At 42.7% G+C, this 27,641-nt stretch overlaps 4 protein-coding genes across 7 annotated transcripts; all 4 read left to right on the top strand.

Annotated features, from left to right (window-relative positions):
* Positions 1 to 997: 997 nt before the first annotated feature.
* On the top strand, positions 998 to 3,908 carry LOC135619186 (4-coumarate--CoA ligase-like 4). Its single transcript, XM_065120949.1, has 5 exons — positions 998 to 2,280; positions 2,533 to 2,678; positions 2,778 to 2,845; positions 2,934 to 3,036; positions 3,487 to 3,908. Exons 1-5 carry the CDS (start codon positions 1,053 to 1,055, stop codon positions 3,598 to 3,600), a joined length of 1,659 nt encoding a protein of 552 aa, XP_064977021.1. The 5' UTR covers positions 998 to 1,052; the 3' UTR covers positions 3,601 to 3,908.
* A 963-nt stretch (positions 3,909 to 4,871) lies between these two features.
* LOC135620360 (uncharacterized) lies at positions 4,872 to 5,828 on the top strand. Its single transcript, XM_065123294.1, has one exon. It carries the CDS (start codon positions 4,872 to 4,874, stop codon positions 5,826 to 5,828), a length of 957 nt encoding a protein of 318 aa, XP_064979366.1.
* Positions 5,829 to 8,993: 3,165 nt separating this feature from the next.
* On the top strand, positions 8,994 to 14,734 carry LOC135619185 (serine/threonine-protein kinase BSK1-like). The gene is made up of 9 exons (XM_065120948.1): positions 8,994 to 9,386; positions 9,526 to 9,661; positions 10,420 to 10,553; positions 11,103 to 11,208; positions 11,970 to 12,055; positions 12,602 to 12,790; positions 13,689 to 13,853; positions 13,972 to 14,085; positions 14,275 to 14,734. Exons 1-9 carry the CDS (start codon positions 9,030 to 9,032, stop codon positions 14,527 to 14,529), a joined length of 1,542 nt encoding a protein of 513 aa, XP_064977020.1. The 5' UTR covers positions 8,994 to 9,029; the 3' UTR covers positions 14,530 to 14,734.
* A 907-nt stretch (positions 14,735 to 15,641) lies between these two features.
* On the top strand, positions 15,642 to 26,526 carry LOC135619184 (uncharacterized). Of its 4 annotated transcripts, none has more exons than XM_065120945.1 (10): positions 15,644 to 15,853; positions 16,109 to 16,189; positions 19,262 to 22,520; positions 22,603 to 22,683; positions 23,455 to 23,607; positions 23,769 to 23,932; positions 24,051 to 24,198; positions 24,356 to 24,478; positions 24,793 to 24,880; positions 26,078 to 26,526. In XM_065120945.1, exons 3-10 carry the CDS (start codon positions 19,497 to 19,499, stop codon positions 26,251 to 26,253), a joined length of 3,957 nt encoding a protein of 1,318 aa, XP_064977017.1. In that variant the 5' UTR covers positions 15,644 to 15,853; positions 16,109 to 16,189; positions 19,262 to 19,496; the 3' UTR covers positions 26,254 to 26,526. The 4 variants fall into 4 exon arrangements, with proteins under 4 accessions (XP_064977019.1, XP_064977017.1, XP_064977016.1 ...); XM_065120944.1 differs by having other exon boundaries at positions 15,644 to 15,908; XM_065120946.1 differs by having other exon boundaries at positions 15,644 to 15,956.
* Positions 26,527 to 27,641: the final 1,115 nt, after the last annotated feature.

Below are 27,641 nucleotides of genomic sequence, written 5' to 3'. Positions count from 1 at the left end.
TTGAAACAACCGGTGAAAGTAGGAGAGTTTCGAAATAACTAACAATGCCGAGAAGGAAGTGACTACAATTAGAAATGCTACCATCACGACAAATAAAGAAAAATACAGTGATGAGAGGTATTTAAGATATTTAAAAGATATTAAATAAAAAATACAGATATTATTCCTAAAAAAGGGCTTTTTCATATAAATCGCCATTAACAAACAGTCCCACCATGTTAAGTACTTTTTAAAAAAAAAAAAGGTAAGCGACATATTGGGCTTGATCCACAAGATTTGCCCTTTTGATTTTGGAGGATGCATATTAATAGATAGAGCAAGATCTTAAGATACTATGCTTTTACAAGGAACACTGTGTACAAGCAAAAGAAGATTTCTTCAATCAATCACATCCAATCCAATAGTTTATAACTCTAGGCCCATTCACGTGTGGGACTTATATGAATGGACGGATTGGATGAGAGGATCAAAGGAATTGGACGATGAAGATAGCAGAGTGAAAACAAAAAGTCACTCAGTCAACCTCTTCATGTCACGATGAGGTGCGTCTGCGTCAACCTTTTCCTCCACACAGTCCGATCGACAGCCGTCACCAAACGGTGGACCGAATGCGTCAGATTCTCCCACACTGCACGTCCCGACCCGAGTCGCTCTAATCTCCGAACGAAAAGGGACCCGCCCCTCTCGTTCACTCGATGACCGCCGTGTCAGCTGGTAGTGGCCTAACCCGTGAGGTAGACGGGTTACGAACCAAAAACTCCCGTCAACTCTCCAACCTTATCGTGTCACGAGCCTAAAGGCCACATGTTGTGTGTGTTTGACTACGATAAAATGAAAAAGAAATATTAATTTGACGGAGTCCATTGTGGCGACTACACTCGTGGCAAAAACGCCGTCCCATTCCCACGTTAAACATGTCCGTATTCCAACGAGCCACTCGCTCCCTCCTTAGGTCCCATTATTGATAGCAAGAATATATATCTATATATATATATATACAAGAAAAAACGTGAAACAGAAAGCGAGAGGGACGAGTGCGGAGCGGAAGGCCGATGGGAAAAATGGTGTCCTCGAGGAGTGGCGTCGACCCTCGGAGCGGCTACTGCGACGCGAACTCGACCTTCTACAGCAAGCGGCCGCCCATCGCCCTTCCCGCCGATCCCAACCTCTCCGTCACCGCCTTTCTCGCCTCCCGCCGCCACTCCGGCACCACCGCCTTCATCGACGCCGCCACCGGCCACCGCGTCTCATTCACCGCCCTCTGGCGGTCCGTTGCCGCGATCGCCACCGCCCTCGCCTCCCCTCCCCTCTCCGTCCGCAAGCCCCATGTCGTCCTCCTCCTCTCCCCCAACTCGGTCCATTTTCCCGTCGTCTCCCTTGCCGTCATGTCCCTCGGCGCCGTCCTCACAACCACCAACCCCCTCAACACCCCAGTCGAGATCGGCCGCCAGCTCGCCGACTCCTGCCCTGTCCTCGCCTTCACCACCCGCGCCCTAATTCCTAAGCTCGCCTCCGCCCCTGATCTCCGAATCGTCCTCCTCGACGACCGCCGGCGCCCATCGGACGACCGCCGGATCGTTGCCACCATCGGCGAGATGAACGCGACGGAGCCGGACCCGGCCCGGACCGCCGGCGCCGTGAGCCAGGACGACACCGCCACGCTGCTCTACTCCTCCGGCACCACGGGCACCAGCAAGGGCGTCGTCGCCACCCACCGCAACCTCATCGCCATGGTCCAGATCGTCCTCAACCGGTTCAAGCTGGAGGACGGCGCTGAGCCGGAGACCTTCATCTGCACCGTCCCCATGTTCCACGTGTTCGGCCTGGTGGCCTTCGCCACGGGGCTGCTGGGCTCGGGGTCGACGGTGGTGGTGCTGTCCAAGTTCGATCTGGGGGAGATGGTGCGGGCGATCAACGAGTATGGGGCGACGTACCTGCCGCTGGTGCCGCCAATCCTGGTGGCGATGGCGAACCAGAGCCGGCCGCTGCCGCTGGGCCGGCTCCGGCGGGCGCTCTCAGGCGGGGCGCCGCTAAGTCGGGAGGTGATCGAGGGGTTCCGGGAGAAGTACCCCGCGGTGGAGATCCTGCAGGGGTACGGCCTCACTGAGACAACGGGGATCGGCGCCTCCACCGACTCGGCGGAGGAGAGCCGCCGCTACGGCACCGCCGGGATGCTCTCCCCCAACACGGAGGCCCGCATCGTGGACCCCGACTCTGGCGCGGCCCTCCCCGTGAACCGCACCGGCGAGCTGTGGCTTCGCGGTCCCTACGTCATGAAAGGTACGGGGCAAACGACTCGCCCCACCTGCTTTCACAATCCGTCATAACGCCCAACGCCGAAGCCGTTACAAACTATTATGACGGGCTGTTATCAGCCGTTACAGCACGTTCTTTAGGGCATAAGTGATATAACAGTCTCCGATATTGTCGATCAATAGTGAAACGTGTTAATTTTTCCGTTATAACGGCCGTTATAATGGAAAGCAGTAGTTGTTTGGTAATGTGATTCGCTGGTGGTGGATTAATTTACAGAGTATTTCAAGAAGCCGGAGGCGACGAGGACGACGCTGGTGGAGGACGGATGGCTGAGGACGGGAGATCTGTGCTACATCGACGAGGACGGATACCTCTTCGTGGTCGACCGGCTAAAGGAGCTGATCAAGTACAAGGGATACCAGGTAATAAGACTCGGCTTACGGAGTCGACTCCTGCTGGTTACTAACGCACGTTGGATCTGATGAAATGGTGGATGTTTGTTCTTATCTCTGATCGATTAGGTAGCACCGGCGGAGCTGGAGGCCCTGTTGCTGACACACCCTGACATCGCCGACGCTGCAGTGATACCGTAATAATCTCTATCAAGCAATTATTGTCAAGCTGTCGAGCATTCCACCGCAATCGATCGGTAAAACTGTGTACTGTAATGAATGCAGGTATCCGGATAAAGAAGCTGGTCAGATCCCAATGGCGTATGTGGTGAGGAAGGATGGGAGCAATCTGTCTGAGGGGGAAGTGATCAAATTCGTAGGGAGACAGGTATATATATATATGCATTCGAACATTTCCTATCCGTGGCATATAAGCGTAAATCTGACGTAGTTTCCTGCAACTATCGATTTCTCTTGAAATTTAGGGAATGAAAGATCGTGCATCTTTCGCACTGTAATAATGCTATCCGTCCCGTCAACTATTTGATGCGATGACATTGATATTGCTCCTACGGTGAAGTAGTATCAGAAAGGAAAAATCATCTATTCAAAACTTATTCGGGCCACACATTAGAAATATATGCAATTTCCGATGAATTCAAGTTTTGCAAGTTGGGTTATGTCGATCTCTCTCTCCATACGTGAGGTCTTATTTACGGGCTACAATCGATTGTTTGTTTGAACTCTTTGATGTCAATTATTATGATAGTGTAGTGAAGCTACAGATTATAAGAGTTGCTTTGTCTGATACGTCCTGCATTTGTGATACCAATAATAGGTGGCTCCATACAAGAGAATCCGCAAGGTAGCATTTGTATCGGCCATTCCAAAGAATCCGTCAGGGAAAATATTAAGGAAAGACCTGGTCAAGCTCGCCACCTCCAAGCTGTAGCGACTCAAACTTGGATTTCCTTGGGATGCAGAGTTTTTCAGGGAGTCTGTAGCTAAGACTGCTTTGTTGCATGGAGGAGGGAGTACTGGTAGCTGTTACACGGCACAGGTTTATTTAGCTATGCCTGGTCTGAGACCCTCTTGGCTTGTGATGTATGAATATACAAAATATTGAACTTGTAATGTCAAGTGTATCAAGTTAATCCTTAAATGTTTCCTACAAACCTGTTATGTATGTTAATAATCAAGTGCCTTTGGAGACAATAATGAATTATCTTCTATCGGTTCGTAGAAAATATGTTGGTTTGATTGCCTTGTGTTCAAGTATTTTATTGATTGATTTATTTATGTTGTGTCAAGTATTTTGTTCCTCGTCTCTCGCATATGGATTCATAGACAAGCAGGAAAGTCCACAATATTGGAACTTGTGTGATCCACATGTAATGTTGCCAAACATGAATTTTTTTTTTGTTTGAGATAGATGGTGAAACCCAAAGAGGATGAGGTGGCAAGTTCAATGACCTGATAATATATTATGTTGGATCTCCTGCCCGACCTGTGCAACAGCCAACTCTGAAGTAAAGCACCTACATGCAACCGTTGGTTGGCACGTTGGCAAGGCTGTGCGTTCACGTGGGTGTCCCGAGTTCCGCACAGCGGTAGTGACACCACACTGTGTCGAATAATTTCATATATCCATGGATCATTTAAAAGAATAAGATGGAACAGATTATTAACTCCAAAAGCCAACATGAGACGTAGTCATACAAGTGCTTTTTCGATGATGTGATATTTCCCAGGCTCAGTTTTTTTTATTATTTTATTTCATTTTTTCTTGCAATGTTGTTTTAATATTAACCAAAGAAATACGTAAAAGAATACCCCGATCTGATCGGCGGAAACCAGTGGAGATTGATCGAAAAGAGTGACGAAACTCGTGGATTAACGTGGGGCCCGCGGCTGACCGGGCTCTGATGCCCGGGCCTCGATGCGTGCACCTGCTTCTGCGTCGCGTTAAGTTGGTCGGGTGTTGGTGTCAGATGAAGGGGGTGTGTGTATGTGTTTGCAGCATAGGACGAAATATCCGGGTAGGGCGACTGCCGCGTTCTCGTTGTGTTGTTGACCCCACAACGCGTCAACCTTGGCCGGCCAAAAGATGGGATGGAGACACCGAAGAAATGAGCTCCCACAGCCTGTGTGCATCGGCAGCTCCCACACCGACACACTCAATCTTATATACGCTTGCAGTTGCTAAACAGGTAGAAGAAGAAGATGGTCGTAGGAAAGTTCAGGCGCTCAGAAACCTTTCCGGCCCCGAAGCCTGCAGGGGGCCGCGCCGCCGCCGCCAAGAGCTCCTTCCGCACCCGATGCATCAGTCTCCCCTCCCGCTCCCACCCCATCGCCACCCACCTCGCCGACGACCTCCATGCCGTCCGGTCGTGGCCCCCTGCCCCATCTTCCTCCTCCGCTGCTGTCCACTGGCTCTCCGACGGCCTCGCCCGACTTCACCTCCTCCTTGCGGGGCTCTCCGACGTCCTCCAGCTTCCCCAGGCCCACGACCCCCTCCGATGCCGCCACCGCCGCCGCTCCCCCGCCCTAGCCGACCGCTTTCTCGACGACTTCCTCCGCCTCGCCGACGCGCACGGCTCCTTCCGCGCCGCTGCCATCGCCCTCAAGCAGCACCTCGCGGCCGCCCAGGTCGCGATCCGCCGCCGCGACGTGCAGCGCCTCCCGCCCTGCCTTCGCGCCCTGCGCCGCGCGGGAAAGGAGCTGGCCGATCTCGCGGCGGCCGTCCGCGAGATCAGGAGGAGGCCGCCGACCGCTTCTGCCGCAGGGGCAGTGACGGACGCCGAGGAGGTGGAGGTCGCCAGGGTGATGTGGGAGGTCGCCGTCGCGGCTGCGGATGCCTCGAGGGTGGTGTTCCTCGGTGTGGCGCAGATGTCCATGGCCGCGGCGTCGGCGGCGGAGGCAGTGACGCGTCGGTCCGCGTGGACCGCCGCGGTGCTGAGGTGGAGGGAGAGAGCAAGGTCGAAGTCGTCGAACAAGAAGATTTTGCGGGAGGAGGTGATGACAGAAGAGGAGGAGCGGGAATGGCGGAGGACGGCGTTGGAGAGGCTGGGGTCGGCGGAGGACGGCATGGCGTCTTTGGAGAGCGGATGCGAGCTGGTCTTCAAGTCGCTGGTCAACCTCAGAGTCACGCTCCTCAACGTTATCACTCCCGCCACTTAAATATGTCTTTCGAATAACAAGAAATTAAAAGAAAAATCGAAATATTGGCAAACTGGAACGCATATCAAAATATTACTGTCATTATTATTTTGTAAATAAAGAAAAATCATATCAGCAGTGGGCTGACGCATTTTTAATGCCCTCTCAAGCATCCAATTGCATGACCGACCTCCAAAGCAAAATATTCACCTATTACATTCAAGTGGTGGTCGAGGATTCGGTCAATGGTTGAACCTTGTAAGTTTTGATTAATATAAAATTTTGAAAAATATTCTATTTATATCTTATAATATTTTTTAAATTTAAATTGATTATAAAATCTCATCAAACCATGGTGCTCAATGTCGGTCATTATATTTTTTAAGTTTTATCTCATAATTATCTAGAGTGTCTAAAGAACCACGTCAAGAATTTTATTTAACCGACGTTGATGCGAATAGAAACCTCAAAAGATATTGGTGTTGGACTAAAATGATGGAAGATGCAAATTGTTATTAATACATTGCTATCCATGTATTAATAATTTATTAGTGTAGATCATTTTCGCACATTAAAATTTACATATTCTCATTCGTGTCTGACTGACAATAGTGGATTTTATGTACATTATAGTTAACTCGATAAGAGCCTTGACAATATACATGATTCATTCATTGTATTTGCTAAGGCATGTATTGGGTCATTTTCTGAACTCACAGTTTTTGAGATTTATCTTCACCCAATCAATCTTTTTTTGAGTTTGCACAATATATATATATATATATATATATATATATATATGACAGTCTTTAAGTTTTTGGGATTTGTATCGTCACCATCCAGATGTTCTTTTTATGTCTTGGAAGAGAAAAAAAAATGTTGGCTGAGATACAATGTGAGGCAAGGTTGATAACAGGAGTAGCTGCAGTGTGGTGGTAGCAGCAGCATCAGTTTCTGCAAAGATTTATCTGTGGATTGCCACATTCTCTGACCCTTTTCTGCTGAACACCTCTACTGAAACTCTTTTGTTTTGTTGATCTTGGAATGTGCAAGATTCTGAGGCTTGATAATATTCTAACGTGACTCTTCAACCAGATCTTGGAACCATTGTTGTTGAGGTTGATCCTCGGTTCCAATCTCATAAGATCAGCTCGATCACACAAAATGGCAGTCCCACCATGATCCATCATGTGGCTTGTTTTCTTGTTTCCAGTAAACATAGTGCATCCCAATGAAAAGCTGGCCAACAGGCATATAATTTCCTTGGCAGCAGGAAGATGTTTTCTTTTCTTGTACTGGTGTTGTTGTAAACAACTTTAAGATGTGGCCTCGGGGCCGTCGCGGCTTAGTTCAGGTCCGGATGATGGGGGATCTCCCTGGGACGTTTCTCGGGACTGCTGAGGTGGCCGATTGTGTTGCTCCGATCGAGACGGGATCACTATTTCCTCCGGAAAGGGACTGGTCGCCTGGGCGTTTAGTGGGAGACCTCCGCCTTCACACCTGCACAAAGATCGGGTCGGGGAAACTCAGCTCGACCCCTCTGACGATCAAGTTAGTGAGCTGTCGTAGGGATTTTTTTATCTATCTTCGGTCCTCCCCACTCCCTCGGAGCGCGAGGGTTTTTATAGTGAGAATTACCGTTGCCTAATGTGCCTGTTCGCAGGGAGCAAGATCGTACTTCTGGTAGCGTCTGACATTGTCGTTGGCGTGGCGTGAGGGATCGAACCTGAACAGAGTGTTAATGTGTCTTGGTAGGTGTTTCGATCCGCGTTGACCAGGTGCCTCATCAGTTCAATAGAGGCGTGAGGCGTCATCTGGGACAGCTGACGTCACGCGAGTCTTATCGTAATTATTATCCTCATCAAATCGGTAAATAGAAACGAGAAGTAGATTTCCCTTGTGGAGAAGGAGAACAACCAGCTTCTTTTCTTCAGCCATGGAGAGACCATTGCCAACACTTCCCTTTCCCGCCATTGTTTGGGATCACTGCTACCAGTATCCGACTCCCATCATTGCAGTCATATCCCAGATTCTATGGAGCACATCATCTTTCGTTCCAAGGATGAGCTGAACAAATCCAGCTTTAACCCCTTTGTTCACTTGATTCTTCCCGAGACTTCAGCACTGTAGCTCGATGAATCCTCCCCATGCCTACTCTACCGGTGAAGAGACTTTTTGCCGCCCCGAGAACTTGATGGTAAATGTTCCACGAGAGAAGGGAGCTTATCTACAGTAGCTGGACATGACATCAGACTGAAGAGAGAACAAAGATCAGCAAAGTGCAAGCTGCCGTCTCTCCCTCTCTCCCTCTCTCTTCTGCCACTCTTCGTATATTTCTCGGACAGCATCACAGTAAACAGAGGATGGGGTGAGAGAATCCATGTGGGGGATTCGGAGGGTGGTCCATTAATCGCACTCGGAGTTGGGCAGCGGATGGTGACATGTAGGTGGACATCACAAGCTCAATCAATAATGCTAATCCCAAGGCCTCACCTCCCGAAGAGACTCGTGTGTGGCCTTGTGCTCCACAAAAGCTCCGACATGGCCATGACGTTCTTATTTTTCTCCGATTCGGAAATAATGTCGTCGCAAAATCTTTAGCCGTGCTGAACTGCACAGTCTGATCTCCGTCAGCATCAGCATCAGCATCACCGTGCTGTGCGAAAGGATGCAGGACTGCAGCTCCACACGCAAACGCCGGGAGCAACCGACAGCCACTCGCGCGCAGCTGCTCCCACCTTCCTCTTCCTGCCACCTCTCTGTACAGAGGAGCTACAGCCTGCAGCCCCTACCATGACGTACGGCAAATCTTATCGCAGGCACGGCCACATGGCGAAGTCAATGATTGGACACCGATGGAGGGGCATCACCGTGTTCGATGGTGAGGAAAAAGGTTTCCTTTCCTGTGCCAGCTTCCGCTCTACCTCCTCCTCCGTCTGCCTCGAGGACCAACGGACGATGCAAACGCTCCCGGGTTTGGCCGAATCACCATGTGAAAATTTTCCTTGGCGAGGTGGTTTCCCGTGATAGGTTGAACGCTTGTGGGCCCCGTAGTATGTCATCCTACATCTCTGAGAGGCCACGTCACCCGAGAACGGGTGATCCGGTCCCACCGCACGGCTCCGCATTTGTTTCCCTATAAATAGGGAGGAAAAGAGGCAGGAGGTTTTCTGCTTCCTAATTGTAGATAGAGGAGGCTGCGACTCGAGGGCAGGGCGGGAGATGGGGGCTTGTTGCTCGTCGTTGCCGCCGGGGAACCACCACCCGGAGCCGGCGGCGGACGACGAGCAGAACCATCATCACCACAATTTACGATTGAACCACCGCCGCCGACGCCGCCGCCAGCAGCGGCGCTCGTTCTCGCTCGGCGCGGGCGAGGGCGGGGAGGTGCCGGCCTTTGCCGAGTTCTCGCTCGAGGAGCTCAAGGCGGCGACGAATGGGTTCGCCGCGGAGAGCATCGTCTCCGAGAGCGGCGACAAGGCCCCGAATCTCGTCTACAAGGGCCGGCTGCAGCACCGCCGGTGGATCGCCGTCAAGAAGTTCGCCAGGACGGCCTGGCCTGATCCTAAGCAGTTCGCTGTTAGCTCTTCTCGCCCTCTCCCAGCCCCTTCTCCTAGGCTTTTGCTTCTTCGATTCATGCTTTCGTTGCTGTTTTATTTGGATTGGTTTGGTTGGGACTCTTTGTATGAAAAAAGAGGAACTTTTATTGGGCATGCAGGAGGAAGCTCGGGGAGTTGGGAAATTGAGGCACCGGAGGCTGGCGAATTTGATCGGGTACTGCTGTGATGGCGACAACAGGCTTCTTGTTGCTGAGTACATGCCCAATGACACCCTTGCCAAGCATCTGTTCCACTGTATGTCTGCTGAGACCTTTCTTATCCTCATCGATTCCACGGTTCCTGTGTGGAACGCCTGTACCTTGATTAAGAAATCACTCCTGCTGGATTTGATTAGTTAGGTAAAATGTAGACAATGAGCAAGTAGTGGAACCCTGGTTTATATAAAGAAAGGTTTAGATCCGGAGTCCCTTCTTTAATCTATACAAAGTTGCCCAAACCCTTATATGGCAGCTGATCATAATACGTGATCTGCTGTATCTGATCTTGCATTGTCGATACTACCACTTGATTGTTGTCATGGCTGGCAGCCCCTGCTTCAGCCTTCTGGAGTTTGATCTAATATTCCGTCTTGGCCATTGCTAGCACACTCCTAACTGCTAACCATCCACGGGTATAAGCTCACTGCAAGGCGATGATAAGCAGACCTTCCATCAGCAGCTGTACACTAAAGATGCTGGTCATGACCCTCATTGGAATGGGAGTCACCATCAAGGATTCGTCTAGTGCTTTGTACTGGTTCTCATGGTGGAAAATTGTTTTTGGTCAAAGGAGGGTTTGATGTGTTCATTATTTTCCAAATACCAATGTATAAAATATTGTGAGAAGTATGGTCTTTGGTCTTAAAGACAAAGCTGTGTCGTTGTTGGATGCGGGAACTTCTTTTCATAACAGGACCTTCTTTGGCTGGAATTTCCTAAAGTTCCTTCTGGCATACTTTTAGGATGCCTATGATGTTAGGAAACTTATATTTCTCAATAATTTTGCTTCAACAGGGGAAAGCCAGACTATTGAATGGCCTATGCGGCTCAAGGTTGCAATCTATATTGCAGAAGCCTTGGAATATTGTAGCAGTGAGGGATGGCCATTATATCATGATCTAAATGCATACAGAGTCCTTTTCGATGAGGTGAATGCCTGTTTTCTTTTCCTTTTTTTTTTTTCATGATTGGTTGTTTATAAGCATTTTTGGATGTTTTTTGGATGGTAGTTTTAACTTTTAATTATCAGTGACATATATGTCTCGGATTATACATAATATGGATCAACACACTAATAGTATCAATAGTTGTTTCTTTTCTGGATCATATTGTTGGGCACAGCCTGCCATATCATTTTTTATTATTCTCTGGTTATATTGGCAGTAAATGTTGTTTTAGTGTTCAGTATCTTTGTATCATACTAGTTTGATAGGTTGTTGAAACTGATATAGGACTAGTATTTAAAAGCCTTGATACATAGTAATTATTTGGCATAATGGTTTAGTCATTAGTGCCACATGTTTTGTAATGTACATGGTAATTAAAAATAAGTAATAATGAAAATTAGTGTGCTGCTAGGATTTGGAAATGAAGGATCTTTCTGTGTGTTCTTTTGCATCAAGTTATCTGAGCAATTATATCTTGTCCATTTAGAAAGTTTCATTGTTGAAGGATGACTTAAGTTTGTGTTTTAGCAGGCTGGTGATCCATGTCTTTCTTGTTTTGGTCTCATGAAAAACAGCCGGGATGGAAAAAGTTATAGCACAAACCTAGCTTACACACCACCGGAGTATTTGAGAAATGGTATTCACTTTTGTGTTTGAAGGGAGTTATTTTTTTCTTTCTGAGTTTTGGGTGTTCGGTGTATTGCTTCAATTGATGTATATAAATTTGTTACTGGTGGGAAGATCTCGCTGCAGTTACGTTTGCTTGCTTGCCGCTTCCTATAGCTTTTGCCCCCATTACTGTTGCAAAAGTTGGCATCTATGAACCACCAATCAATGTGTCGTCCAGCAATGCAATTTAAAGAGTGAGAAGATAAGAAACAATTGGACTGCTATACTAATGGGTGAACTGTAAAATAACCAGAAAGTTGTGTATCTATTCATGAGTTAGTTAACATATTCATATTTCTGCATGATCTTGACTCATCTTACAACAGTTAAGACGCCTAGGAACTTTAATAGTAACCTTAGCTCCTTATTCATGTGCCTTTATGATCTTGTAGTAATCAGGTTTCAGATACTGACAATCTAATGAGATTAACCAAATCAATTATAAGATATATGGGAACTTAGCTATATTGCTAGGAATGCTGATAAAATCCTAAATCTTGACTTTCTTTGTTTAGTGAGTTCTGAAGAATCAAACTTGTATAAATTAGTAGTTTTAATGGTACATGCATCCTACATGTGATTCTTATTAAAGCAAACAAACTATATCTAATAAGTCTCAATTGTAGTGTGGTTAATTCTGTCAGAAAAGAAGTTTTCTGATTTTTTTGTTTTAATTTAGAAATTTTACATTCAAATTACAATTTAGTTAATACAGGCCTTTTCTCACAGGGAGGGTCATGCCAGAAAGCATGATATTTAGCTTTGGTACTATCCTCTTAGATCTTCTCAGTGGAAAACACATTCCACCAAGTCATGTAAGTACTTTACACTTAATATACACATCACACAACATAAATGTTTCTCCTAACTGACTCCTCTGTATATACTTTTTGAATTTATTGCATCATTGGGTTGGCCTTCTTTTCTTGTAATTGTTTCTTAACTCTTTGAAGCTATTTACTTCTCAAGCTGCAACATTTTGCTTTGTAATTTAACACATTTCATCTTTTGTGGTGATAGATGGGGTAATTGCATTAAATGATTATGCAAATAACTTTAAGATAAGAACCTAGATTTAAATGATATGATAATTTTTGTAAAGTTCTATCAAGGTCAGTTATAATCAGCAATAGGTTCCACCATGTGATGCAATCATCCTAAAGAGAATGATGAGGATGTTACTTACGAGTATTGGACGAGTTCATGGAATTGAAGATTCTTATAAGTTGATCCAGGTCTAACTAGCATGCCTTTGAGACAGAAGTTTAACGTATATGGGAAGATGTCATTCTCTAGCATGAGGAATGGATCAACATGTTGTGTTAGCTTCTGATAATTTGTTGATAATTTCTTTCTCGCAGGCACTTGACATGATAAGAGTGAGAAATAGCTTAGCGTTGATGGATTCACATTTGGAGGGAAATTTCTCAAAAGAAGAGGCAACTGCACTTGTTGACCTTGCTTGTCAGTGCTTACAATATGAACCTAGGGATCGGCCCAACAGAAAGCAACTGGTTTCAACACTTGCACCTTTGCAAAGCAAATCAGAGGTAATGCCATATTTGGCTTTTCGTTGCCGCTTTGTATGAGTTACCTTGACTTGCTTTTTGGTATATCTAATAACAAAATCAAAATAAGCAGGATTGCGATTGCATGATAATGATATATGCAACATTCAATCAAAGGAGTAAATCAGTAACTGTTAAGATATTTTTTAGTCAAAAATATAAGTTAAATCTAGCATGCTTAGTAGCATGATAGTTCTGGTAGCAGGATAGATCACCCATCCTACCTTTCTTATCAATATCAATACCATTATGAGTCAGGTACTCTTCTTATTTTATGAAACAAAATAGAACAACTCATTAGTCTCATTTTATGATACTTAGCATCCAAGAGAAACTTCTGTAGTTGGTCAAGCATAGATCTGGCTACCAAATTTTCATGCTAACTATAACTACAATCTCACTGTAGTGATGCTTAAAGAATTCCTTAAAAAAATATTGTCCTCCACCTGTCCACCAACTATTTGTGCATTGGCAGAGTATTACACTGTTTCTAATATGTTAGAGTTCACAAATGATAAGCATGCAATATTCTACATGATGGACATGTATATCTGTGTCTAACAGATACAGGATATCAAGAATCTGAAATCAAGTCACCTGTAGAGGGGCTCAATCATGAACTCTTACTATTTTTGAATATATTAGAAGAAATAGTGTTTTCTGGATGTCCTCCATGTCAAATGTTGTTCAGGAGCATTGTATAGTTCTTTAAATCTTTGAAATGTTCTTCAAAAGCTGTTATTTTGACTTTTATTAAAATCTGTGTCCTAGTGTATAAACCAACAGTTTGACTTGCATTCCCATGAATGTGCGGACCGTAGTTTTGCTTTTTATGTGCAGCTTTTGCACAATGCTCCCATAGAAATGCTTTGATGCACAGATGCCGTCTTATGTTATGCTGGGGATTCAAAAGCATGAGGAAGCCCCTGCCACACCACAGCACCCACTTTCCCCAATGGGTGAAGCTTGCTCTAGAATAGACCTTTCTGCCATCCATCAGATTTTAGTAACCACACATTACAGAGATGACGAAGGAACTAATGAGGTATGTATGACACTTTGGACTAGATATGACTTCTGACTTGAGTTGGTTCATTTTTTATTGCATAGTCTGCCTCAATATCAGAAATGTACATTATAATTTCTCTTTTTCTCCACACTAGCTATCGTTCCAAGAGTGGACACCGCAGATGAAGGACATACTGGAGGTCAGAAAGAAGGGTGACTTCACCTTCCGCTGTAAAGATTTTAAGGCAGCAATTGACTGTTACTCTCAGGTACTATGTGCTGCTGTGCTGTGTGTGTCTTTTGTAGATTAGTTGGTGATGATGTTGTTTCCTAGAAGTTCCTTAGCCTTTGATTACCAATTCCTTTGCTTCTCTTTCCAAATGATTTGCCCAGTGTCTCAGTAGCGTTTAGCTGTAATTGTATTAAGATGTTGTTCCTTGCCTACTTTTCTTGTGCAGTTCATAAATGCAGGAACAATTGTCTCACCTACAGTATATGCGAGACGAAGCCTGGGCCATCTGATGTGTGATCAGCCTGATGCTGCGCTGCGGGACGCGATGCAAGCACAGTGTATCTACCCTGATTGGCCCATAGCATTCTACATGCAAGCAGTTGCCCTAGCCAAGTTGAACATGCAAAGTGACGCCATGGACATGTTGCATGAAGCCACCAGTCTTGAGGAGAAGATGCAAAAGGATGGGAAAGCTCCCTAGAGCAGTCCATCTGATCATCACCTCTCTTCAATGCCATCATTTTGTCGACGAGAATTGTTGCGTAGACTCTGTGATTATCGTGTCGTTCGAGGAAAATGTATTATAGCAAAAAATTGCTATGATCACGTCGGTACATTTGTCTATATTTTTTTTGGCCCAATGCACATGAACATGCAATCGAAGTGGACTTGTTTCTTTCAGAAAATTTTGTTTGCTTTCTGATGGTAAAATCAAAATTTTTTTTACCTTGTAGTAAACAACAATATACAGAATGACAAAGGACACTTCCAGCCAATGAGAGGCATTCCTCATTTGTGTTTGTTTATATGTATGTATATATGTTCATAAGCATACGTGGTGTCAGCTTTTAGCCATGAACAGGCCTATCTTCTCCATGTTGATTGGATCTAATGATTGAGACGATATCCTACAGTTTCTTGAGTTCTTCAGCTCAAACTCATGCTCTTAGTATTCCTTTGTTTAAACTCTTTATTTCCAGCAATCTTCCTCCATTTTGCACTCTCTGGTCTACACATGCGTTGATTGATGGAGCAGATCTGATAAACTCATTAAACTTCCACTTCTTTCTTGAATAAACTGAACATTCCAGGGATCAATTCCCTCTTGATTGGTTCCCTTTTCTTTTTTGACAACCGGTACTCGCCTCGTCCGCCTTCCCACCTGTGCGATGATTGTCTCGGACAAGGCGAAATGTGTAGGCTTCCCTGATCCCCTGCTTTCTTAACTGTGCGATGATTGGATCTGGGACGTGATATCGTGTGGGCCTCGCACGTGGGGCCAACCTCTGCCTTTTCGGGGGTGACCAAGGAAGTAAAGTTGCCACGCAGGTATTTTGTTCGTTTCCGGGATTTCCATCGACCGTACATACCTGGAAAAGTGGTTCGCATATCAAAAAAAGGTTTAAAGAACCCTTCGACCCGGTCCATCACCTTTGATAAACCGGCTCGCCTTCAAACACGAAACTTGACAATCGTCGCATGCGACGACGCGGTTCGGCAGTCGATTGATTCGAGCCGACCGAGGAAACAAATCGACCGTCACCGACGCGGTCGTCCCCCAGTCAGCGGTTTTTAAATAGGAGATGCTTTGATGATATTTTTGGCCCTCGCGATAGGGCGTTTGTCCGAAGGGACTGCGGCCATCTCTTCCAGTCCACCCCGCTTGCTTGGGGACGAAGTGAGACAAGAGGGAGGGAGGTAGCACGCCATACGAGACCCCGTAGCACCCAATTGGATCGTTCTTTGCCGATCCCTCTTCCGTGCGGTTCGTCCTTCCGTCGGTCGTCTCTTGTCAACGGTTCGAGGTGCGGATCTTGAATCCTCCGACTGCAGAGCCCGATCGCACTAGCCCCCTTTTCGGTCCGTGTCTTGTTGATTGATATTAGTTTTCCAGCTTCGCTTGTTGAGGTTGGATGTCTTTAGGGTTCAATTCGATCTCTTGTGCCCTCAGATTATCAAGATTCGAGATTTCTTGAACTTGAGGTCTTCTTGGGTTTGATTTGGGTCGCGAGTTTAGGGTTATTATCTTCTTGTTTGTAAGCGTTGATTCTTTTTTGCAGGCTATCGTAATAACACTGGAGGTCTTCTATTTTGAAGTTAGAATGAGTTACCGGTGGAGATTTCCCGACTTCGATTTCCAGGTGGAGATTCAAATTCCGCAAATCCTTGACCTCGTGCATGCATGAATCTCGTTAAGATCAATTGTTTTTCTCGGTTGGCAGATAATTTTGATTGTTTCTCATGCAATTTGTACTCTTGCCCTAGATATCTTTTTCTGTTTTTAGTTTTTTTAATCATGGTATTAGTACCACCGGTTAAATTATATCACTTGTCTTAATCCTAATGATTTTCAGTGGATGATAACATAGATGGATTAAACTCATAAGTTTTGCGTGTGGCTTCAGTCTATAGTTGGCGTGAACAGGAAGAGGTATCAACTTCTTGCTGGACATATAATAGTGTTAGATTGTGCTTGCATCAATGTGATCAAATAGGAAGGAGTCCTCATTGGTTTAGATGTGGTGCTACACATCAGCGAATCATGAATTATGCCAAGAATTTCTGATACAGCATGGCCCATTCTTTTAAGTCAGAGCTGGTATATCAAATGAATATGGGATACTGTGATGAGCAAGAATTTAGATCTCATTATGATATGAGTTTCGGCAACTAATTAGACCTGTACAGCTGGTACATAGATCCTTAACTCCAAGCATCCCCAGAAAAGATAATAAGAAGAAAACTGACCAGTGCTGACCCATATGGTCTGGAAACAATCCTTGGTAGGACCTAACCGAAATTTGATTCTTTGGAGATGAGTATGTCTATTACAAAGGAGCTTATCAAAGGTTTGCTTCAATCTTTTTGGTCTAATACATAATAGTGAGATACATTAGTTACAAGAAATAACCACTTATGGTGAAAATTGTTTTAGTTGGGATAACTTCTGTACTTTTGAATTTTGATGAACAATAACTTGATAAGTCATTCATCCAAAAGAAGGCTGCAACAAAAAGGAGATATGAACTTTGATTGAGCCTTTCGAAACCATACATTTCAAGTGGAAAAATAGAAAAAATTTAGCACAGTGTCTCTCAAAACAAATATAACTGATTAGAATATACTGTAATCACCCAATTATTTGGGGTTGGCTATATGGATGTTCACATCATCTCCACTTATTAATGTTAATATATAATATTATTTCAGAAGATGAACATCTAGATATGGCCTAGACAGTTCAAATATGGACATGTAAACACCTTTGGAATTTTTCCTAATGCAGATATGTTCTGTATATGGACGTGACATATTTTGTGAATGATTCTTCTGCTTCCGATATGATGTATGATATAGAACCATTAGCAGTATATATAGATGTATAAATATTTCTTTGTCATGTTCATGGCATGTTGTCCCCTAATATTCTAGGATGTGTTGTGTTGGTGTTCCTGTACATCGTCGGTCTAGTGTTTGTGCTTTATAGATTATCTAGTTACACCACCTAGTACATCTTGCTTTTGTTTCCTTGTGTTGCAACGTGGATTGGGTCGACCATGGTGTTCATCTTGTCGAAAACATAAGCTTTGACCTCATGCATTATGTGTCTGGTTGACTTAACTTTTCTAACCCTATTAATTTAACAGATTGGGTTGGTTGGATCAGGTTGGATCTGTCTGCACCTTTGAAGTTTGTGCCTAACTTAGTTACCAGGAGCAGTTGGTAGTGATGTGAAGTGGGAAATCAGTTCGTTATAAATGTTCTGGGTTAAAACTTAAGACTGGCGTATAGCTGAATAGGATTGATGGAAAATAGAAAAAAACACATTAGAAATTTGGTTTGGTTAAATGAGTTAATCGTGTCGGTTGGACTGCTAGTCCGATTATTTTATGGGCAATTTGAATCTTTTATGGCATGTACCCTATTTGTCCAATCCGAAACCTGTGGCATAGTTGAGTGTCTGAGGCTGTTCATGACTGATTGGCATGTGCAGCATGCCATGCCTGTGGCTTCCATATGCCCACAATTAAAATGTGGCACCGGCTTGGCACAATCCTGAGCTCATCGCCTCTCACCAAAGCCTACACAACTGACAGGGTAGCACAGCCTTTGCAGACAGCATGATCAGATGCTGTAGATGTTCTTCAATTGGACCAACCCATCTTTGGAATCTAAGGGTATTGCTAGTTGTTGATCTTTCAGATGCAGGACAATAACAACTTGGGTCATGGAGATTCAATCTGGCTTCAGTGGTAGGATATTCTAAATATAGTTACCACTTTTTGGTCTAGTTGTTGATCTTTCAGATGCAGGACAATATCAGCTTGGGTCATGGAGATTCAATCTGCCTTCAGTGGTAGGCTATTCTAAATATAGTTACCACTTTTTGGTGTAATCATTCACAGATTTCTCTCTTGCTTTTTCATTAGTTGTACTAGACTTTCATTAGCTTACTATTCCCAGAGAATACTTGAATTATTTAACTACACTTGTCATGATGGGAAAGATTCTTCTTTCTTTTTCTTCTTTCTCCAAATAGTTTAATTTTAATGGAGTAGAAGATCAAAGCATGATTAAAAGGAAACTGAATGAAACAATAAAATACTTGCAATTTATGTTGTGTATGATTATAAACTGGTAGAGGCTTGTAGGGAAAAAGAGAATAATATTGGACTAGTTCAAAATGGTTGGCACCGTTATATATCTAAATAGTTTATACATTGGGATACATTTGTCCTGTAGCTAGAACTAGATTTACAATCAAATCTTATTATTATTTAATAAAATGGATGGACCACTTCAGGTTCACCTTGATGAATTCTTAATTTTCTTGGATGATCTGTAGATGGCCTTTGTTGATAATTATCTGGTCCGACCAATACAAGTCGATACTGATCCCAGATCTTTTTGCTGATCTTGAACCTGAGCCATCCCTACAAAAAATTGATTGAGAATGGATATCCTTTTATGCTATTAGTTTGTGAATGAAATCATTCGTATGACCAATTTGTATCATACTCTTTGATTTTTTCACTAGCAAAGAATGATAATTTTACCTGTGCTAATCTCTCAAATTTAGCAAATGTGTTAACATATGATGTGATAGGGGCCCCTTTTTTTTTTCCTGAATATACTGAATTTCAATGTCCATTTCTTGTTAACTGGTCACTTGATGTACTATGTGGCTGTCTAATTTGCTCTCTTATTTATAGGGTCTTTTTTCTTAGAGGTGAGGAGCAACCTGCAAAAGATTAATTCTTATGATCCCTGTATATTAAGGAATTTTTATCTTGGTCGAAAATGGCAGCATGTCCTGCTTCTAAGTTAACCAGCTTCCATGGCAGTCTCGTCATGGGGATTCTTCCCTTCCAGTTTTAGGTAAATGGAGTAAGATAAAAGCAAGCTGGTAAAGTGATTGGATAAGTGCTGAATGTTTCAGTATATTCAATGGATGCTAGGAAAGGAGTTGGCTCAGCAAGCCAAAGACCTAAACAGTATCCACCAAACTCTACTGATGCTAATGTTAGACCATCAGAGGTTAGTGTATCAAGTGTTGCAAGGCCTGTTCTGAATTACTCAATTCAGACCGGTGAGGAGTTTGCTCTTGAATTTATGAGAGAACGGGCAATGTCCAAGAAGCCTGCTGTCCAGAATGCACCTGAGGATCAAAGTATAACCACTAGTTACATGGACATGAAGGGTGTGCTGAGTATACCACACATGGGGTCTGAAAGTGCTTCAGATCTTGCAGCGCTTGTTGCCGGAGATAATCGTCGTTTGAAGGAGACTGAGAAGAACAACTTCTCTGAAACTGAACATAAAGGTCATTATGCATCATCAAGGTCAATGCCACAAGTATCATCTAGTGAGGGAAGCAGTCGAACAGTTCCTCATGGGTATACTTCTTCAGAAGCTTCTGATATCTTATCGAAAAGATTGAAATTTCTTTGCAGTTTTGGTGGTAAGATTTTACCTCGACCTAGTGATGGAAAACTGAGATATGTGGGAGGTGATACACGTATTATACGAGTAAGCAGGGATATTTCATGGGCAGAACTAATGCAAAAGACAATGGCAATATATGGTCGACCTCATACTGTCAAGTATCAACTGCCTGGGGAGGATTTGGATGCCTTGATATCAGTTTCTTGTGACGAAGATCTACAGAATATGATGGAAGAGTACAGTATTCTTGAAGGTGGTGAGGGATCACAGAAACTCAGGGTGTTTCTATTTACTTCAGATGATTCTGATGATGTGCACTTCAGCTTTGGCAGTATGGAGGGTGACTCAGAGATCCAGTATGTTGTTGCGGTCAATGGCATGGATTTAGGATCTGGAAAAGCATCATATGGGCATGGATTGCCAAGCACATCGACTAGTGACTTGGATCAGTTACTTAATCTCAATATTGAGCCTGAAAGGGCTCGTGCTTACACAATTGCGACTCAGTCAGCTGGGTTTGCTGCTGATCCTGTAGCATCTCCTGCTACATTAACTCCAGCATTGCAGGCAGGCTCATCCACTGACTATGGTAGCTATTCACAGGGTTTTGAGGACCACAGATATCATTATGTTGAAGGTGAACACTATGCTTACAGTCCCATCAATCCTCCAGACAGGTATCCATATTCAAATAGCAGAATCTCCATTCCTCTACCTGCACCATCTGATTATCAATATAGCTCCAATTATACAGCGACTAGTACTTCTACTCAGCCAGGCCAACAAATCCTTTATCAAGCCGTACCACAAGTTCCACACAGTGGTATAAGTCCATTTGATAAAGAGACTGTAAAGAAGGATGCAAAAGTGGCAGTTGATGGTTCCTCTCACAGAAAAACTGAAAATGAGCATCCTGGCCCCCACAAGAATGAACCTATTTCGACCATACAGCAGCATGATATTACAGTTTCAAGCTATATGCATGCAGAAAGTATGGGCGTTGTTGCTGCACCGGAGAATTCAACGTCTCTGCCACCTTCAAAAAGTAAAGGGAAACAGCTGGAGCCTGGACTTGGTTCATCAACCAATGCTGCAAATGTTGCACATGGATCTGACCTTAATGAACATGACCAATACTCCTCTAATGGAGCTTTGATGTCTGGTTCTATTGATGATGAAGCCAATGTCACCGATGTGAGCTGCAGTAATCCACCTTCACGCCCTTCCCGAGGTTACCAGTCTGAGAGGCTTCCTCGGGAGCAAGCAGAATTCCTAAATCGACTATCTAAATCTGATGATTCCATTGGTTCTCAATATCTGATAAATCAGGCATGCTTGATTGCAGCTCAAGAATCCATCCCAGAAGTAACTGACACCGTACTTGAGGGAGATCTGGGCTCACAGACTGATAAGTTTTTATCATCTGCAAAGCCACCACGCCCTAGCAATGCAACTACTGAACATAAATATAAGAAAGAAGGAAATACAATCACTCAAGCTAATAAATTTGAACCTGTCTCCACTGCACAAGGGTCAGAAAGTGCAAAGTTTTCTCAACCTTTGATTCCTTCGACCAATCATAATATGCATGATCTAAATGAAGGTGCTGTAAGTTCAGTTGTTCAGGCAGGGCTTGGTCAAATTGATGCTATCACTGATGAAAAAAGTTATAAACCAGGGGGGAAGATCCAGAAGACTGAGTTTCAACATGCACCTTTAAAGTCTGCATATGATAAACCTACTATCACTGAAGGCATTGAAAAGGTTACAACTGTTGCTGAAACAGACATGGTCAGAATCAATATCAAAGAAGCACATGCAGACGGAGCTTCTGTTAAGCCACAAGAACATCCTTCCACTGTTCCTGACATTCCATGGGAGGGAATACCTAACAATGATACATATAATACCAATGTTGAGCATGCCCCAGCATTCAATTGGGTGGAAAGTACTGTTGGAGCCATCTCTCAGGACTCTTCTGCTCCCTCCTCAGAACGGAGAGATATTCTTATTGATATTAATGATCGGTTCCCTCCTAACCTGCTCTCTGATATCTTCAATAAGGCCAGGATTGATGAGGATTTGTCAAATAGAAAGCCCCTGCGCAATGATGATACTGGACTCAGTCTGAACATGCAAAACCATGAGCCTAAGCGTTGGTCTTTTTTCAGAAAACTGGCCCAGGATGAGTTTAAACAAAAAGATTTTTCTCTTATGGATCAAGATCCTATTAATTACACATCTTTGCTTCCTAAAGTGGAAGAAGGGGTTTCTAACCCAGACCAGTGTGCACAATTGGAAGATGAGAGAGTAGGTTTTTGTCGAATTGATCCCCAAATTAATTTTAATGAGGGAATGCAGGAATCATCTGATACCATTGTAGAGGATCCCAACATTTTGGACCCAGGTTATATTCCATCACAGGCATCTCATCCACTTGGAATGGACAAGGGGGAAGGTTTGCAGGTAGAGAATCCTTTTACAAGGTTAGGAGAGACTTTTAGAACACATATTTCGGAGAATGAGGTATTTTTTTCTGTTGAATAATATTTTTTATTTCATTTACTAAAATCACTACTAAGTGGTAAATCTTTCTTTTTGACACTAGGAATTGAAATTTGATGGTGGGGAAGTTGCTGAGTCAGTCTTAGACACTTCTGTGTATGATTTTGATCTTAATAATCTGCAGGTACGATGCTTGTCTTGCCATTAATTTGTGAAAACTACAGACTACTTATTCCTTGTAACTTTGGTGCCATTGTTAGTAGCCTGAATGACCAAGGCTCAAATCATCATCAATATGGTCTCTGCATGAGGGGGTAAGTCTGTTTATATGGACCCATCTGGACCTGTATCGGTGGAAGTCTCATGCAGTATACCACCAGTTGACAACTTATTTATTCCTAATAAATTTGAATAAGCAAACAAAAGCATTTTGGTTATTTTTTATTTTTCAAAGGGGATCAGTGTTCGTATGTTATCTTTGATTGTTGAAAGGGGTTCCTAGTTCACTACTGCAATGACAACCTTCAACAACAAGAATGGGAGCATTGAAGTTTAGTTTCCAAGTGAAGTGCCGATAGAATTTTTGGAGAGCTTCTTCTACCCGTTTTTATTGGGTCTCGTCCACTGTTATACTTTAGCAAAAACTTGCATTCTTCGAATACTGTCTGAAGTTGAAATCTTCAAGTGAGTTCAACTTCCCAATGTACATTTGGCAATTACAGAAGGTTGTAGTTAGTTACAAGTGGGAGCCGGTTTCTGGTTAAAGACAAAGCAACCATATTCTGATTACACACAGTGCAAACTGAAACACTAAATGACTAGTATAGAGAAGCAAGACAAAAAGTTTGTTTGATTGTCTCATCTCATTTTGTTAGGACCTCCATTTGTTGCATCGTCTTTTTATTTTGGTACTATTATTTTAGTACATGCATTTCTAAAAGTTGCATGTTATCAGCTAATAAAAAACGAGGATCTTGAAGAGTTACGTGAACTGGGTTCTGGCACTTTTGGCACTGTATATCATGGAAAATGGAGGGGCACTGATGTGGCTATAAAGCGAATAAAGAAGAGCTGCTTTACTGGGCGATCATCTGAGCAGGAGAGACTGGTACAGTGTCCAAGTTGTCCCACAGTTCTGTCTATAATATCTAACAAGAGTGAATAATCTACTAACTGTACTGTGTCTAAACAATAAAGTAGGAGCTAAGAAAAGGTTAAAAATTCAAGAGGTGGAAATCTTTGGTAAAAATAACAAGTGACTGCTTGCAGACCATGGAGTTTTGGCGGGAGGCTGAAATTCTTTCCCAACTTCATCATCCCAATGTGGTGGCCTTTTATGGGGTTGTAAAGGATGGACCAGGGGGAACCATGGCAACAGTAGCAGAATTCATGGTTAATGGTTCTCTTCGGCATGTTTTGTTACGCAAGGACAAGTAAACTCTTTTTTTCTTCCTTATTGATGGATTATTCTTTTTATTGTATAAACTTATTGTTATCTTCTTGTTATTGTATGACTTATCAATATCTTCTTTTTATTGTATAACCTAACAGGTATCTCGATCGTCGTAAAAAACTTATCATTGCCATGGATGCTGCTTTTGGGATGGAATATTTGCACTCTAAAAACATCGTACATTTTGATCTGAAATGTGATAACTTGCTTGTAAATCTTAAAGATCAATCACGTCCCATCTGTAAGGTATGCTCTTTAAAGCTCAATTATGTCTACCACTTCATTGGTAATTTTTTCTCCATTCCTTGGGATGTAAAAACTTTGACCTTGCATGGACATCATAAATGTCATGACATCAATCATTCCTACCAAGCTGGCTAACTTTACTGAGGATATTCTCCAGGTCGGTGATTTTGGTTTGTCAAAAATTAAACGCAATACTCTAGTTTCTGGTGGTGTCAGAGGCACGTTACCTTGGATGGCTCCAGAGTTATTAAATGGAAGTAGCAACAAGGTGTCTGAGAAGGTACCAGTGTTTTCTGTTTCCTTATTTTGTTTCTTGTTTTGCTAGACGTTGCTAAGTAGGATAAGTGCTGGTCTTCCACATTTAGATTACTCGGAGATGAGCCTAGCAAAACCTTTATTGTCATTGTTCCATCATCTAAGTTCTCAGAGGATTTGAAGCCTGTGTTTCTTGTTCCATTATCTAGGCTCATAGGAATTATTCTCTCCCTATAAATCGGTCAATTAAATCAAAAAAATTTCATAGTACTTAATGATACTTTCTTACATTGCATACTAGGTATTTATCTACCCTATCACCTTTTGTGATGACTGCAGGTAGATGTGTTCTCTTTTGGTATTGTTATGTGGGAAATCCTCACGGGAGAAGAGCCTTATGCCAATATGCATTATGGTGCAATTATAGGTATGCTTCAAACTCTTCAGGAGTATATTTAATACTTGTTGGGTGGTTCCAGGATATAATATCTTGTCATGATACTCTTCTTTTAAAAAGTTGTCTCCTTTTTGTCTTTAATGTTTGGAAGCAAATGCCGACTACTGCAAAGCACTTTCTAGAACTAATTTATAGTTGAACTCCACATTCAAGTTGTCTTATTAATTACCGCAATGTTGTTCGATCAAATATAGGTTTGAAGTAGTAGATATTTTTTTGGTCTAGTATAGACTTTGGAGCATATTCAATTGATTTTCAATAATGTTTCTGTTGCTGGGTTGACCATACGACCACTAAGTTCTTCTAGTTTAGACACATTACAATTATTATATAGATCAGTAGTTTGTTAAGTTTTGGTGAACTAGAAGTTTAGTTAATGCTGACCAACTATACATAAATGTGTCATCAGAAAATCTCAACTTCAGTGAAAGGCACCTATTTTACTTGGAGAGGAGAGAGTGAATCTGATTGCCTTAACAGTTGGATTAGCCTGTTCATTCTGGGTATTAATGATCTGAGTTATGGAATCAATGCAAGCAGGGGGAAGGCAGCTTAGGTAATTTACCGTCCTTGAGCAATGCTGCATATAAATCAGGAGCCTTACATTAAGCAGGCCTTCTTTTTATCTATTTCTTAAGAGTTGCAAAAGGACATTGAAATGGGAAAAATGCCTTGATGGCCTTTATGTAAGAAAGTGTCTGTTATCAGTAGTCTTTTGAGGCACAATTTCTCAAGTATCACTTTTGTGCTTTGATATTACTGCAGATATCAGTGCCACATGATAAATCTTTTTTATTCTGGTTTTGCCGAAACTGTGTCTACGTACATTAGATTATAGTAGTAAAATTTACCACGCACAAACATGGGCAGTTGGCTGAACTTGATTATGTTTGCTAATGCAAAGCGAGCACAAGTGACTACATTGCTCTGATCAAAATGATAAAAAGTATTTGTTTATTAGCTCCATTGTGAAAATACATGTGCTGACAAACTGATTTCCATATGTGCACTGGTGATGAGATGCAAGGATACAACTAGGGTTTTGTCTGCTGCTACCTTAGTGTTCAATCTTCTGCTAGAAATTTCCTTTCTCGTTGTCCTTTTGTTTGCACTACCTTACCCTAGCCATCTGCATCTTTCTTGACAAATTTGTAAAACCCAATGCAGGAGGTATTGTGAATAATACATTGAGGCCTCCTGTACCAGCTACGTGTGACCCGGAATGGAGAAAGCTTATGGAGCAGTGCTGGGCCCCTGATCCACTGCAAAGGCCATCCTTCGCCCAAATAGCTGCTTGTTTGCGAGGTATGTCTGTTGCCAGTCAGGTGAAACCAGGCAAATAAACTAGTTGTCCACTTCTAGTATACTACCACTCGTGCTGAATTATTGAGCCTATTCCTTTCTATTGTATGTTCAGTGGAATATATGTGTATGTTGTTTGAGCGTATGCCTAAACTTGTTAGATTGGTGCTTTGCTTTTCTTTCTTTCTTTTTTTCTTTCTTTCTTTCTTTCTTTCTTTCTTTCTATATATATATATTGTATGTTCTGCACCATAGAGGATCATGTTGTGTGTTTACAACTTGTATTTACTCAAAGAAGTTGGATTTATGAGCTACCTCGTCTGTGAACTTTCTGTTTGTTTGCTGCAGAGCTCCGATGGAGAGCTTATATATGCCAGTTTTTTAGAAATATTTTACCAGGGAAAATAATGACCAGAGTAGAATCGAAATAGTTGCTGTTCCAAACATTGAGAGTGACGATAACATGGAAGACATGTTGATTTTCTCATCCCATCATATTGATGAATAAGTGTGTGACATTTTCATTAACATGAACGTATAAAGTTGTTATCATGGTAATGCTTGTTGTGAGGACAGAATGCGATGACAATAGTGTGATTTCTTTGATCTCAAAGCTGTGTCCAATTGACATCAGAATGAATGATTACCGCATCAAGTGTGCATATACCGAGTGAGGAGAACATATTGATTGTAACGCCCGCCCTCGGTTCAGTGTCATATCTGCGGCGGAAGAAATTTTGAATTTGTTCATAAGCGCTCGATGGGTGGGCGTTACAATCAACAGCAACTATTTCGATTCTACTCTGGTCATTATCATCAGAGTACTTTAGAGCACATGGTTTTAGACAGTTAGTCTATCACCCATAACATATTAGCAATATTAACGTCATACTATTATTCTCTTCAATCATACAAACTCTGTCGTCCATATATACGTATATATCAATATGGATTAGCCTAAGAGGCCTATACCTAAGCTCCTTTTGAAAAAAAAAAATTTCGGGTTCTTTGTCAAAATATATACATCACAAAATTGATTTGAAGAGTTGATATTATAAATATAAAAATCACAATATATTACTATTATGTGAAAATAATTTAATATCAAAAATTAAAATCAAATAACAATAGATCAAAATGTACAATTTGTATTTTTTTTATGTTATTCAAAAAGTTTTTATTTGATTTGCAAGCACACTATTGTCGGATCTGAAAGTTACGACGACGTCGATCTGCAAAAAAAACCTAGACTTGCCTTCTCCTCTCTTCTTATCATTTATAAAACCGCAATAAGCGATGTATTAGGGATCGAGGGGAGATGAGAGAAAGATCTATAATCTCTCAATAACTGATTTTTTTTCGTCCCTATAAGGTCTTGTCTTTTTACAGATAAGAACGAAGGGTTTAGAATACTAATTAGAGAAATCCC

This window comes from Musa acuminata, chromosome BXJ2-8 (assembly GCF_036884655.1).
Source record: "Musa acuminata AAA Group cultivar baxijiao chromosome BXJ2-8, Cavendish_Baxijiao_AAA, whole genome shotgun sequence".
NCBI lineage: Eukaryota > Viridiplantae > Streptophyta > Magnoliopsida > Zingiberales > Musaceae > Musa > Musa acuminata.
This window is presented reverse-complemented; position numbering and strand designations above follow the sequence as displayed.